This window comes from Buteo buteo, chromosome 1, assembly GCF_964188355.1.
Source record: "Buteo buteo chromosome 1, bButBut1.hap1.1, whole genome shotgun sequence".
In the NCBI taxonomy this organism is placed as follows: domain Eukaryota; kingdom Metazoa; phylum Chordata; class Aves; order Accipitriformes; family Accipitridae; genus Buteo; species Buteo buteo.
The window spans coordinates 36,145,032-36,159,922 of NC_134171.1; the positions used below are offsets into that span (position 1 = coordinate 36,145,032).

The 14,891-nt window shown below is 38.0% G+C and overlaps 1 protein-coding gene and 1 long non-coding RNA gene across 25 annotated transcripts in view; one reads left to right on the top strand and one right to left on the bottom strand.

Annotated features, from left to right (window-relative positions):
* The window catches only part of SORBS2 (sorbin and SH3 domain containing 2), a 188,346-nt gene that overhangs the window by 123,461 nt on the left and 49,994 nt on the right, over positions 1 to 14,891 (top strand). For all 22 annotated transcript variants that reach the window (XM_075027196.1, XM_075027276.1, XM_075027340.1 and 19 more), the window contains 5 exons: positions 2,484 to 2,628; positions 5,010 to 5,185; positions 10,357 to 10,423; positions 11,525 to 11,569; positions 12,789 to 12,975. In XM_075027196.1, coding sequence (XP_074883297.1) covers positions 2,484 to 2,628; positions 5,010 to 5,185; positions 10,357 to 10,423; positions 11,525 to 11,569; positions 12,789 to 12,975 — 620 coding nt within the window. The remainder of the gene's footprint in view (positions 1 to 2,483; positions 2,629 to 5,009; positions 5,186 to 10,356; positions 10,424 to 11,524; positions 11,570 to 12,788; positions 12,976 to 14,891) is intronic.
* Positions 570 to 14,891, bottom strand: part of LOC142030905 (uncharacterized) — a 115,881-nt gene continuing 101,559 nt past the window's right edge. Inside the window, exons 4-7 of one of the 3 annotated variants that reach the window (XR_012650352.1) lie at positions 7,673 to 7,725; positions 6,982 to 7,048; positions 5,031 to 5,079; positions 570 to 2,751 (exon numbers count right to left, since the gene is read on the bottom strand). This is a non-coding gene — a long non-coding RNA (uncharacterized LOC142030905). Of the gene's footprint in view, positions 2,752 to 5,030; positions 5,089 to 6,981; positions 7,049 to 7,672; positions 7,726 to 14,891 lie in introns of all 3 variants that reach the window. The other 2 variants (XR_012650347.1, XR_012650353.1) reach the window with 2 other exon arrangements.

Here is a 14,891-nt window from a genome sequence, read left to right on the forward strand (position 1 = left end):
AATTCCAGAGAGCTGCTTTTTCTGATGCTCAGGCAAATTAAAGGAAATGTAAACGTGGTACCTAGGAGGAATCTTTACAAGAGTTTGATTACCTAGCAGGAGAATTAGATGGCTCTGCTAGCAGTGGAGCACAGGTGAAGTATACTGGAGAAAAAAAATAAATGGAGGAGCCTAGGGAAATGAACAACAGAAAGAGATGAGGATTATCTTCCCACTAAACTGGCAAATAGGTGTGTTTTGGTGAAATAGTTTCTGTATAATCTTATTGTCCCACAAAGGAAATTACCTAGGAAAGTAAAAGGTCTAATTCACTAATAGTCATCTTAAAGATTTTACTTCCTTTACTTCCTGGGAACAGACTCTGTCACTTGGAACTAAAGCATCACATTCTCAGATTGAAATGTCAGTAGTTCTCAAATGATTCCAAGGGCAGGAAAGGCCCTTGGAACTTGAAACTTCACAAAACTATCTTTTATAGCTAACCCTCTCACCAGTGCAAGATGCACCAGATAAACAAATGCAATAGCCACCTTCACAGAAACTTTCCTCAAAGAGAAGGTCATTAGGAACTAAGAAATTATAGCTGAGCTGATATCCTTTATAAAACTTTCAGAAGCAAACCCAATAATGTCATATATGGACACGCCACATACACATTTATGACTGATGTCCATCAGCTACTTGTCTGGGTCCTGTTTTCATTATATTGTGTACTACTTAGTGTAAGAGCCTTACTGTCTAACCCAGCTATTTGGTAAAGCCCATCACAGGAATATCTTAATTTTTTATTACAGAAATTCATAGGAGTAGCTTTCTGCTTTACAAAGTCCTCACACTAGTTCTGCTCCTCTCTTCAGAGAAACAAAAGCCATAGTAAATGAGTAAGAAGGTGTAAGGTTCTGAACGTAGTTGCACCCTGTCTTCCTTAGAAACAAGCTTCCCCAAAAAGACAATAGACAGGAAAAGAGAATGGGTGAATCCCTGAAGTAGGGTAGAGATGGCTGGCCTCATCTAGGAACCTGATCTGAAAACATGGCTTCATACCTCTTGAAATGCTATCTTTGAGCTCCTGTAGCTTTTGTATTCCCTGCAGCTCCAAGTTCTTTTGGAGGGGAGGATGATGTGAGAAAAGCCAACTTAGTTTACATTTTGGTTCTTGACTTTATTAAGAGAGGAGACGTTTAAACACAGCAGTTTTAATGGAGGCATCACCACAACACAAACTTTTCAGCTCAGTTCTGAAAACAGGCATCCTTAAAATGAGAACGCCTTGGATTCATCTAGGAGTTCACATGATGTCTGCATAGGAGCCAGAATTCATTTTACTCTCTCAGCTATTGGAGGCAGAGACATTAAAAATTTAAAATCAGATCAGTAATCTCCAAAATACAAATGTATACAAGAGGTCATGAACCATTTCATTTTTAAATGTAGAAATAACATACTTTTTAATAAGTTTTTTATTTATGCGTTGCTGCTTCAGATAATCTCATGCTTTACATTTACAGCATGTTTCAGTTCTTCTCTTTTGTTCTATAAAATTGAGTAAAATTTGTAGCACTTCTGATTTTGTTCAGATTTAAAGAGGCATTCTGCATTAAAGGAGATGTTACAGAGAGCTTCCCTCCCTTTTCTGCTGAAATATTCACTACCCACTCGTTTCATTCAATGCTTTCTTAGTATCTGTTTTAATCCTTGTAATACTCCCCATAAAAGTGCTACAGCTCAGATGTGGGGATTCTAAACTGGGGGCAGGGAAGCAGATTGTTTCAGAAGTACCTCTTGTGACTAAAGCCTAGATGGCTTGTGATGCTGCTATACTGCCAGTTTACTTAGCTTTCCCATTTTACTTACTTGATTTTGTTCTGTTGTTTTGTGGTTGTGGGTTTTGTGTTTTTTTTTTTACTGGTGCTATTTATTTTTATTGTGATAGATTACATATCAGCATCCTGTAATCACTCCAGCTGGCTTCCATTTTTAAAGAAGCTTTGGCTCACTCTCTTTAGCTAATCTTAATGAGACTTCTCCCTTCGGTCTGCACAGAAGTTCCTATTAATATCAGTAGGGCTTGACCATGTGCATTAAGGGAATAGTGAGTGATCTGTGGCAGGCAGTCTTTGTTGCACGAGAGGAACTTTTACTGCCATCTTCGTTTTATATTGCTGTCAGACCGCTGCAGACCTTGTTTGTGCCATCTTCGTTGCCTTGACCGTGGTCTTTCTGTCACCTTCCCATGACTTCAGCATGCTTCACAGACAGCACATACAAGGAGAGAAGGGGGGGAGGTACCAGGTATATAAGGAACACATTCTGCTCCCCTTGTGATGAGTTTTGTATTTCAGTGAATGCAGATGCCATTATGGCTAGGTACCTGACAACTGCTAATAGTCGTGTGGATGACAGTCTTGCATTACTCTTTGTTTGGGATGGCAGTCGGAGGGCTTTGTGTGTAGTTTAATGGGATATTGTTTTGTTTCTCTCAGGCTCAGATCACAGTGAATGGGAACTCTGGCACTGCTGCCAGCCCAGTGAGTCATTTTCAAAGGCCTTTTTCCCCTTCTTCAGCTTACCCTCCACCAGCTTCACTCAATTCCAACATTGTTATCATGCAGCATGGCAGGATGATGGGTAAGCCTCACACAGAACGTTTGCTTTATACATTACACAATATATTCCAATTCATGTGGCAAAGACTGCAAACAACTGCAGAGTGCTTCACATCCGTAATGAAGGTATTGTCTATTCACCTACCTTGGGAAGCAAATGCAAAAAAAAAAAAAAAAAAAAAAAAGCATTTATTATTAGATACAGTAGTGATCCTGAACTGGAGTTAGTATTAAGTTTTATTACTTATTTGTGCGAGAGTGACCTCTTGCCACCTTTCTACTAGCTTTACTAAGGAAAGAGCATATATCAAAATAGCTCAACCTGTGCAGCCCCTTCAGATTTTGCCTTCTTTAAGAAACCAAGGGCTAACTTTGTACATTGGTTCTCCCCACAACTTCTGTAATCTTCAGTAGAAACACTGCCAACAAAGGGAGGGGCTCTGGGCTTTTAAAAACCTAAAGCCATGTCAATCTATAATTTGTCTATGGGTTGGGTTTTTTTGTAGGGCATTTTTAATTATTTTTTTTTAATATGTGACCAGCCTTAGAAAGGCACTTTGCCAGTATAAACCAGTTTGGCCAGAACAATCATTTGCTTGCTGCTTTATCTACCAGTGTTTTGCATGTTCAGATAAGACCATACATGCAAAATAATTTAAATGTGATTCTGGGGGTTACTTTTTTGTTGCGCATGAGGGTTTATTAGGTGACAGTTCTCGCTCTGAGACTTACGGCTTAGACAAATGCTGCTATTCTTATCATAGCAATAAGTACAAAAACTGTATATATGGGTTTCTCCACATCCCAGAATTCTAGATTCTTTAATTGCTTCCAGTCTGCTGATCTAAAGGCCTATCAATTCTGTTTTGGATACACCCGAAATAAGTGTTTTCCCATGACTTTTACTTTTGTATGATGCTGAAGTTCTGTGTTCCACAATAACAGCCTGATTTAATTCTCTTTGCTCACGTAAAAATCCCACTGATGGCCTCAGTTTGAGGCCTATGAAGAATGAAAGATCAAATCCAAAATGTTTTCTAAATTTAACATCATGCATTTTGGGAAAAAGGCCCAAATATTCAGGCATTTGCCACGCAGAGTTGCCCCTCACCATATATGTGTAGCACTGGTTTATTTACAGAATTTCAAACTTGAGTAAACAGCTAAAACAGCCATGCCAAATCCAGCTCTCTGCAGTAGGAGTGAGCAGAAATATTCAATTAAAATTAGAGCTGTCAGTCACAAGAGCTTATTTTGCTGATTTATATTACAATTCAAATATTTTGCTTCAGGAGAATCAGCGGATGTTAATGTCACACGAAAGGCAATTGTGATCTTCACCAGTAGTGTTAGAATATTTATTTTTACTCCCTATATTCATTTATCCTGCAGTAGAAATGTCTCACAGGCACTGTACCTGCTCTTGCAAAAAAAAAAAAAAAAAAAAAATGCTTTGTCATAGCGGCCCACTACTTTATTGAAGTGTGCTGCATGAAGGAGTAGGGCTCTTTTTCCTGTGTATAGGAAGGAAGTACATCATCTGCAGCAGTACAAATTTTCACAGGACACATCCCAGCAGTGGGGTGGTTTTTGTTAAATAAATGACTCTGAATTTTAGAGGGAAATGGTAATAGTGACATATTAATTTCATTAATTATAAAGGCAGATTTGGGGGAGAGGGGTAGAAATACTGCAAGTCACCACAAACCAGTAGCAGCCTGCGCGATTCACCTAAAGTACTGTAGGTGGATCATCACATTGCTCTACAGATACAAAGTTACTGAGGTCCATTTTTATGAATTATATGTACAAACATAACTTTGAGGAACAAAAATTGTATGTCGGAATTTGGTTTTTAAAAATATTCATGTATCAAAACTCAATGGTTCTAAACAGATAACATATAAGCCTTTGTGGAGGGCTGTTTGGAATCTATTGCTGTGCTTACAGAACATCAATTTTCTATGGTTTGCTAGACTGGGCAGGGGGGAGAAGTTTTGAAATTATATCACTAGTTTCAAGGAATGGATAGGAAAGGTGCAAGAGTCTGATTTATAGGAAAAAGGCTGCTGCCACTATTTCTCAATAGATTTTTGCTGGGTTTGTGGGGGTTTTTTTCTTCTTTTCTTTTGTGAGCAAGATGCTGTGAAAAAGTACCTCTAATCTAAGAAGATCTGAGTTGAATAGCCTGTCTGGTCCTTAAATAAGTTAATAATTCTGTTAATGTAATATTAAGTAGGGCAAAGCCCCAGCTAAGGTTATTTTTTTTTTAAGTGTTGTATATATATGCAGTTAAGATTGTTGTCAGTCTTTGTACAGCATACTGAAATGGGGAAGCGTGTTATAACTGCCAAGTATGATTATTGTGTCATTATACAATATTCTGTCATGTTATCTTTACAGAGTCCACAGAGACATACTCACAGCATGTTCAGACTGTTGGCAGCACCACCACCACCAGTACAATACCAATCTGTAGATCCTCAGAAGAAGAAAAAAAAATTACAGTCATTAAAGCTCCACATTATGCAGGGATTGGCCCGGTAGATGAATCTGGAATCCCTACAGCAATTAGAACGGTAGGAAATTCTGGGGAATCTGTGTATGAACTCATACAATGAATTAATTGTTGGTAATGGGTTTTTCACATTCTTCTAGTCTTATATAATGTGGAATACAGTGTGCGTAATCAGCGAGCTCATGAATATAATATTGTGTGTTGACGGAAAAGGAGAATGCTGATGGGAGCATAATTGGGCAACCTCATGTTTCTAGTTTTAATTAGAAGTAGCCAAAACTTTGTGTGTCTTTCTTGGTCCTCTTGTAGTTCTTACCTTTTGGAGATACGCAGTAATTGCACTTGTTTTGTTATTTCTAAAATAAAGTTTATACATACTATATGTATGCATGTATGTAAGTATACATATATACGTATGTGCATGTATATATAAAAATCTCACGCTTCTGCATTTTGGGGGCAGTGGTTCTCATGTAATCAGAGTAGTGTAGACATGAATAGTTTTGTTCTGATAATAATCTAAGTGACTAGCATTTTCGTGGAAGTGCAATATATAATCATTGTGCCCTTGAGTGACATGTAGACAAATAGCGTGGAAGCCCTTTCATTGTGACTAGCCCAGTTTTGATCATCTGCCACTAGTCGCTGCTTGAGTGGTCCCAGAATGTCGAACTGAAGAGTTTTGTTTTCACTATGCTGAAGCATTCTTTCCACTCTGCTGTCAGGGCAGCCTCTTCTGGCTGGTCCAGAGAGCACAGTGGCAGCTGCGCTAGGTCTGTAAAGGAAGTGCTTACTGGCCTTCCCAGCCGGAGAAGAAGTGCTGTGCTAGACGGAGAAAGAGTAAGAAGAGTGGGAGCCAGGATGAAAGCGGCAGAGCCCTTGCAGGTGAAGTCTTTGGGAGGTGCAAGGATGTAGCAGCTGTTGGATGTATCCTCTCTGCCAATACTGACATATGGGGCTGTGTTGTATTGCCAAGAACTGCTTCAATGGATTGAAAAATTAGGGGGGAAATCGGGAATTGATGGAGAAAAGCAATAGGAAAAATTCAGAATAAGTGGTAAGATGGGGACGATTTTTATAAGAATGGGGGGAAACTCTGGCATTTCTTGCTTTATTTTTGACGTAAAAAGTAATACGATCAGTCTTTTAAAAATGAAGTCATTTCTTTGCAACAATGCTCTAGCTTCCTACCCCCTTTTTAAGTAAATATGTCCCTATGCTTTATAAAGGATAAAGTAATTATTTTTGTTCTTTTTTTTGTAGCAGATTGATCTAATAGGGTGCATACCAGTTATCTAAGATTTTAACAGAAATCACCCTCAAGTGTGCTTAACAGAGTTGGCAATATGCCAACCTATATTTAACTTTTGGATTGTATGGTCCGAGTGTCTCAGATCTTTTCCTAAAAACATAATGTAATTTGAATTAGGACATTTTTCAGCTGGATTTGCTCTGGGTTTTTTTATGTTTCAATTTCAAAATATCTTATAGCTTTAAAACTTAGTATTATAGAAATGATTCTCACAATGAGATGCGAGTTAAAAGATTATGCTAGCATGCGTGTGTCAGTGTGTGTCTCATGTGCCACTTTGTGTCCTTACTCTGCTTCCTTAGGACTTACCTGGAAGTCAGATTGTTTTCAAGATACTGATTTGAGATTACCTTTTAAATGTGCGCGGGTATATCTGAGCCCTGTGTACCCCAGTTGTGTAAGAATAGAGGTGGTGTAGTTGTCAGCAAAAGACTCAAATATGCTGCACCTTGACACCTCTCAGAAGTGCAGTACTATGCAGAAACATGCAAAAGTGCTGTAACTGCATTTCCCATGAACAGTAGAAGGTAGGATATATCACTCACTCTTTCTCCAAGGTCAGTGAGCAATCCAAATAGGCGTCTTCTCCCAGAAAATTCAGCCTCACTCCATCTGGAGAGAGAAAGAAGTTTTTGAATAAGTTGAGTTTATCGTTGCATGCAAAGTTTACAATTTTCTTATTCTTCCATCTTTATGAAAATGGCAACAGTCTATCTATCAAAAAAGCAGTAAACGCAGATTCACGGGGGATAGGTAACATACACGCTGTGTTCCAAAACACTATGCTACTCAAAGGTAAGCTTGTAAATAAGAACTTGGGAGTATCTGTATTTCAGTTCTGGAGTGCTTTTCAGGAGTAGAGAGATTTTCAAGCTGTGCTTATCTCCTCCAAGTTTGTCTTTACTCTCAGAACATGGTTTGTGACAGCTGTTTAGCCAAGGAAAGCGGTGATGTTCTCTTCTCTTTCTATTCCTGCGAATCCTCTCTGTCCAAAGCTGCTGAGAGGGGAAGGATTCCTGTAAAGCTTTCCCTTCTCTCAGAACCTCCATCCCATGTTAGCATGTTCCCTCCATACCACTTGACCTCCTGCCAGCTCTGGGAAGTGCAAGTCTGAAGCCTGAAAATTCAGATCATTGTTAAGTTTTGCCACCATGCCAAGCCCTGCCCCAAAGATGGTGAAATTCCAAGGCATTAAAAATGAAGTCTTTGGAAAAGAGAGGGTAAAATGCTGCTCACTCAGAAAAGCATTCAGTCAAATGGCACCACCAAAGTTTACCACCGACAGGGTCCTAGGAAAGGAAAAAACAGAGTCACAGAAAGCAGTATGACTGCACTACTTTAGACTATCCAAAATGATTGCTTCATGTCTAACTATCAAAATTAATCTGTAGACTGAAAAGGCCTTTATTTACTAAGAATGGAAAAAAATAAAAAATCAAGTCCCACCAGATTTCTTTTCCATAATTTGTGATGTAATATTTCGGCTAGAAGAAAAAATGACAGAAGGTCCACCGAAAGTCATAAATGCCTCCTTTAATTGCATACTTCTGATGGATTATTAGAATACTGAAATGTTTATGGACTCTCCTAAGTACCAACTGCAGATACTTCTTATGTCCTCTTCACACTATTTGGCTGATTGTTCATTCACATATGATGATACCATGTTCCAAAATTTAATTGCAACAACTATAATTTATGCAAAGCAGGATGGCATCTGAATGGCTTGGTACAATGTGAATACTGCTAATACCTCAAACAAGTGTTGGTATGTGGGATTAGTGAATATAAATTGAGAAAATGTATTTTTAAATTAATTTATTCTATTCCTTAACTAATCCTATCTGGTTTATAATGTAAAGCCAAATTATTGGCTGAGGCTTTAAACCCCAGGGTGGGGGTTAAGGGGGAGATGATGAGAGAAAAGCGTTCAAATGTCCAGAAAGATGTTGGGAGACCTTCTTCTCTGGTCACGTGGGAGCTTCTCCATACCTGATCTATATGTGGAAGCCTCCTGTTGATTTATGGAGGACCTGACTGATAAGGAGGATTTGGCAAAGAGATATCTATGCACCTTTGTCCCTTGACAAACAGTAGGGTCATAGCAGTAACATTTATGCAGTTTCCAATCTATTCACCTATCACTGATTTGAGCTCTGCTGGAAGTCTGTTCTTGGCCCAATACAATCAGAAAGGCAGTTGCGGTATCATGGGACCATCGCAGGTTTGTAGTGCTGTAGGAAATTTGGAGTACCATGGAGGTTATGCCCATCAGCATGAATTCTTTCAGACCTTCTGAACTTCCTTGTAAACGTTTGAACATACATGATCTTGGAGCACCAAACAGCATACTTGTTTCAAATCCAGCTAAATTATTCTTACCAGAGTTCTGCTACTATAGATGTTTAATACCTTAGGGAAACAATGTTAAAATGGTCCAAATCTGCTTCTGAATAGCTTCCCTTTGGCAGAAGTCAGGAATATTGGTAGGTAGGGGAAGGCATCTAATGTTGATGCGAAACTGTATCTCCTTCATCTCTTGCAAGCAGGTCTGGGTAAAAACCATAACCTGCCGCTTAAATGTCTTTCTTCCCCAGCAGATCCCTGAGTTCTTCAGTTGACTGTCAGCTCTTCTTTTAAACAATTTTTTTTAATATGTCATTTAGTAGTAACTCTATGGGAACTTACATCGATTACTTAGAAGAAGGGAGCACTTTCTGCTTAGTCCCTTACAGTAAGAGCTCACCATTGCTAACAAAACAGATTAATTATGTACAGTAACTGTAACAAGTATTTAGGGCAAAAGTGTGATTCAGTAAAGATGGCATGGAGCCAGGTGAACACACTCAGATCTGACGGTTATTTTGTAGAGAAGAATTTGTGGATTTTCACTTTTCATGGTAAAGAGGAGTGGGCAGAGTGATTGCAGATTTAGTATTAGGTAATGCAAGATAACGCACATCAAGAGGGGTCTTTCGAATTGTCCCTGTGCACCGTGAGGTTTGAAGATAATTTTCTACGTCTGTATTAAAACTTTTGCTTTTCTGACTACTGTGGAACAAGTAAAATTTTAGGATCCAAGAATAATAATACTGAAAACATGTTTGCCTTTGTGTTATCTCCTTTTCTGAAATACTATCATCCTATCTCAAAGAAAATTGCAGCAAAAGAGAAAATGCAGAAGGGTAAGAGAAAAGAATAATTAGAAGCACGAGCAAGTGTTGATATGAGGAGAGTTTGGGAACTTTGGGATTGCTTAGTTTACAAAAGTAAGGATAAGTATAATTTAATGAGTGGTTATTGAAAGGTATATTGTATTCACTTTTCTCAAAATAGAAAAATAAGTTAAAATTAAGTTGCCTGGAAAGGTAATTTAAAACTGATAAAAGGAAATACTGTCTGTTTACAATCCAAACATTAACTCTTAAATATAGTGTTGTCTTAATTCTTTTCTTGGTAGTATTCCCGAGTTTTTCTGCATTACTTAAAAATTACATTCTGAAGACAGTTTAAGTTGCCAGGAGTTCAAAAGAATCTCTTCTTACACGCTTGTAATTATTAAGGTGTTTGTATTTTCCTGTAAAGTATCTAGCATTCATTGTCGTCAAATATAGGGCACTAAGAAGATAAACTCTTGATCTGGCACTAATTCCTACGTTCCTCCTAACCATTGTACCCTCCAAGATCAAAGTCCAGAGCTGACTCAGTCTTCAGTGTTTTCCAGAATGCGTTACAGGAATTCCTAGATGAAAAGCATAAATCCACCATTTGAAATAGATGGTATGAAAATGATTATATTAAATAGGGGAAAACAGATAATAGATTTTGTGTCTAGAATAATATTAAATGTCTGATCACATCTGTGCACACAGGTTTGGGGTTGTTTTTTTTGTTAATTGCTAAAACTATATTTTATTTAGACAGTTGACAGGCCGAAGGATTGGTACAAGACAATGTTCAAGCAAATCCATATGGTTCATAAGCCTGGTAAGTATACTTTCGTCTTGGCTGGGTGGTTCTCAGTGGTATTAAAAAAATGTGCTTTTCTGTATTTTGATTGTCTGCTATGTGAAAATACAAGTGTTCACCAAGTGTCAGATAATTAATCAAATCAAATGGGCAAATTGGATGATAGATTTCACTGCAGAGCGAGCTATTTTCCTCTGCTAAGGCTGAAAATTTCTAATGCATTTATTTTGTTACTAAAACGAAATAAAAATCGAAGTGATTAGAATAGGTATGCAACCAGTATGATTCCATGTCACTGGGGAGCTCAGTGAAGTGATCCTTGTCTCTAGTTTGAGGGATGAGAAATTGGCTACTGTAAATCTCCGACATAGCAGCTTTCTTTTGGAGAGCTCATGTGTTAGAACAGCATGGGCTAGAAAGCAGACTGTTTTGAGGATACGTTTTCTGTCTGAATTGCATTTTTCTCATAGAATGTCTTATTTGGTTTTGTTGAAATGGAGCTTTGGTGACATTACTAGCTTTAGAATTCATGTCCTTTATCATGATTGTCACCAGGGATGTCAAGAAACCGTATAAATGGCAATTATGCTCATTACACCTCTGGAAGGAAGAAGATTATTGACCTGAGGTAGGGCTTGCATTCAGTGTGGTCATACAGAATTAGTGGGAGAATAAAAAATGTAAGCAGGAAAATTTTGGCTTACAGGATCTATTTTGAACACTAGTCACGTAGTAGGTATTTGAGGTTGCTTTTTGTGATAGGAACAACAACTTAATAGTCTCTAGTAGAGAGCTGCTGACAAAGGGAAGAAATTGAGCCTGGAGAAAGGAGAACAGACAAAAAGTGATAATTTGCAATTCAGTGCTAACCAGCAAGTACACAATATAGGTGACATGACAAGAACATACCATTTTACCAACAAGATGGTAAAAATAGCCTATGGTAAGTACAATGGGAAGAGAGAGTCTTCAGAAAACACCTCTGAGATGAGGAAAAGAAATACAGCCAGCACTTGATTGCCTACCAATCTTCTGTCTCTATTTGCAAAAACAAAGCTGCGTTGCTGTGATAAACTGGCATATACTGCACTAACGTAACATGTATATTTCTTTTTGTAGATGACGACACAGACATGTATAATACTGCATATGCATACAGTACTGGTAGGAATTATTCCCTTACTTCAAAATGAGTCTTTTGTTAATGTCAGCAAGTAACAGGGATAGTTAACTATTCATGCTTGGTTTTATAATGCTTATATAAACACTTTTTATTGTCTTGTTTGATCTCAGTTGGTGTTTTTTCATGCCCTTTTTTCCCAAATGAAACAAAGTTTAATTTTGGTTTCATTCTTACCACAGAAATGAATTGCAGCTGTGGGCCTCTTACTGCAGATGGGATACATTGTAATACTGTAGTTTCTGATTACGTTGCATTTATTTTCACTAGTGATTGTGAGTAACGCAGCCTTTCCTTAGCAAAATGAAACAGGAGTTACTGTGTGAAACTACAAATGCTAATTACATAGATGGGAAGACAAAAAGGTTGTACTGAAAACACCATTTTAAAATATGCAGTAAGAGTGCCTAATAAAGATGACTCTGTTTTATGATCTTGTTGATTTTTGCTATAAGCACTGGTGTTGACGTTATTTGGCGCCAAGACAGACATATTCCTCTAATAGAAATATAATTGTTGTGTCTTTCAGAAGTTTATAACCATGTGGTAAAATTATTTAAAAGAACAAAAGTGAAAATGTGAAAGACAATATGTGCAAAAAAAACCCCAATGTAGTGCCTTTTGTGAAAATACCATTCAAAATTTTGCTGTTTCATTGTTTGTCGCATTCGACATGCTCTCATACTGCATTTTGTGTACTGTTGAGAGCATTTGTTGTGGGTCAGTTGTTCAAGATCTGTTTGGACTCTTGTGATCCTCTTCAAGATACGCTATTGCCTAGTTGTCCTAGACTAACAATAATTACTAAAACAAGGGGGAAAAAAGTGCATTTCCTGCCTCTTCTCTTCCTTTTAAACGTAGAACAACTGAGAGGCAGGATGAGCCTGGGGATTAATAACAGGCTGTCATTAACAACTCTGATGGATACATACAGCCATTAACTTCCCCCCCCCTCAAATTAATCATTAATTTATTTTAACTATACTGCACTTTATCTGTGTGTTTCTACTTTTATGTAAAATATATTAAAAGTATTCTAATGAGCTACATAGTATACAGCAACGTACATTTAAAAAGGCATTTACATATTTTTGTAACCTTGCAGCTTTATTGAGTAACTGTGGGGTTTCGTAGCATTCTGTGGTGTGTTTTATTAAAACTCATTCTCATGCTGTGACTGTTTCTGGGTTTGTTTTGTATTAGGTAGCTACAGTCCATCCTTCTCTGCTCAGGCACACCCAGCTGCAAAGACACAGACGTACAGACCATTGTCTAAAAGCGCTTCTGACAGTAGCTCCGATGCCTTTAAGGTCTCATCCCCTTTACCACCTCCACATGTGCCACCTCCAGTACCACCACATCGTCTGAGGGAAAGGTCTACCCCAGAAAAGTAAGTTAGCATAGTTTCAAAAAGTGTTCTTGGTATGTACAGTAATCCAGTTACAGGTTATCACTAAGGAAAAAATAGCAGCTATAGAATAATATGACTTCAAGGGCTTTATTCAAGGGACAGTCACGTGATGAGGGGTAATCTTCATCAGTAGCGTAGGTATCATGTGTGGTGCTGCCATTTTTTCAATGTGCTAAAGAAGCGCGTATTCTTACAAGTGATACCATCACAAGCATTTGTCCTGCTTGTTGTGTTTCAGAACAGTCCACGCTCTAGCAGCTGTCCCGAATAGTTAGTCTCTGAGTCGGAAACGCCATTTATGGTATCCAGTAGCAAAGAGAAAGGATCTGAATGATGTTGTAAAATGAAATTCAAGGAAGAGCAAAACTGTAAGAGCATGGCAGTCAAGCCATGTTGCCCCAGAACTCAGAAGTACTTTACATCCCCATTTTTTAAAATCTCCATCTCCGTTTTGGTAGACCAAGAAGGTGTTTATAGATTAAAGGAGCATTTCAGTTTTCTCATGGTTTTCCAGCTTCAAACTTGCTGCGCAAAACCAGATCCCAGTGGTTAGAATCCAGTTTGGAAGATGTTAATACTTAATAACTTAGGAAAGAAATGCTTATCCTTCTGATAAAAACATGCAGAGTGCCCTGTGCACAAACTCTGTAGACTCTTCAGCAAGCAAAAAGCTTTTTCTTTAGTGTTTACATTCATGAACGCTACATGTTAATATAATACTATGTTATTACACTTTTATATATGTATGTGTATCTATGTATATATATATTTTATACATGAAAAGGGTCATTTTTTGTTCCATTTGTGGCTACAAGACCACCTCTCTTGGTTACACTCAAGCAACAAAACAGAATTTGCCCATTTTGTCAGCTTGGTCATTGTAAACGTTTTTATATGTAGGAATTGATTTGTATTAAGAAGTTTCAAATAATTTGCAGTTTGCATAAAAGATTATGAGAAAAGAGCATACTAAGTGTTTAAGAATATGACTATGGCTTTTTAAAAAATTTGTAGATAGTGGCAATCCAAAAGGTAATCCAGCAGATACACATATTGCAGAGGAAAATGAGATTGCTCAATGGTTACTGACTTTGGCTACTCCGGTTGCTGAAGGCAGGCTGTCATGAGGAAATGCTAGGGGTTAGAGTTGGGCTACCTCCCAAAGGCCATGAGATTTGAATTTTGTTAGCAAGTCATACGGAAGTGTGGATTTTGTTATCAAGGCACCAAAATGTGCATCTGCTTAGCTTTGATCTCTGAAGTTATGTGAGTCATCATCCTGTGCTCGGCCAACTGCCTTGGTCACAGAAACTGAGGCCCGTTACTGTTCCTTTTGTCAAGCTTGAAAATAATTTCTTCAGCACTGAATTTTGATGTAGCCTCTCCTTTTAATCTCCTGCATGATAACACAGTCAGTGGAAATCTATGTTCTTCAGGCCAGGGGATGCCAAACACGTTAGTTATGCTTTGCCTGCTGCTGACAACTATAGCTTGTCAGTCTTCTCCTGCCATTGGGAGAGTCTTTTTTTAATTGCCTATAAAGCCTGAGTATTTAAAATCTCACATAAGAGGCTTAGGTCCACATGTATCACAGTTTTATAACTGGGAGGCAAGATATGGTTTGCATTAATGTAGTCCATAAGGGATTACAGGCTACATGTTGTAAATTAAGTGAACCGAGTGTGAGTCAGAATTTCAGTAGCATCCTTTTTCTTCAGTGACTCGCAGGATAATGCAACTTGATCAGAACACTTCCACTTTCCTGTTCATTCTCAAAAAATACCTAATATAAAACCTTTTCTGCTCTGATTTTTGCCTCAGTGAAAGTAAACAATAGAGACATGTAGAACTACTTCCCTTGAAATGTAGGGCATTTTATAAATAGATGTGTCTGT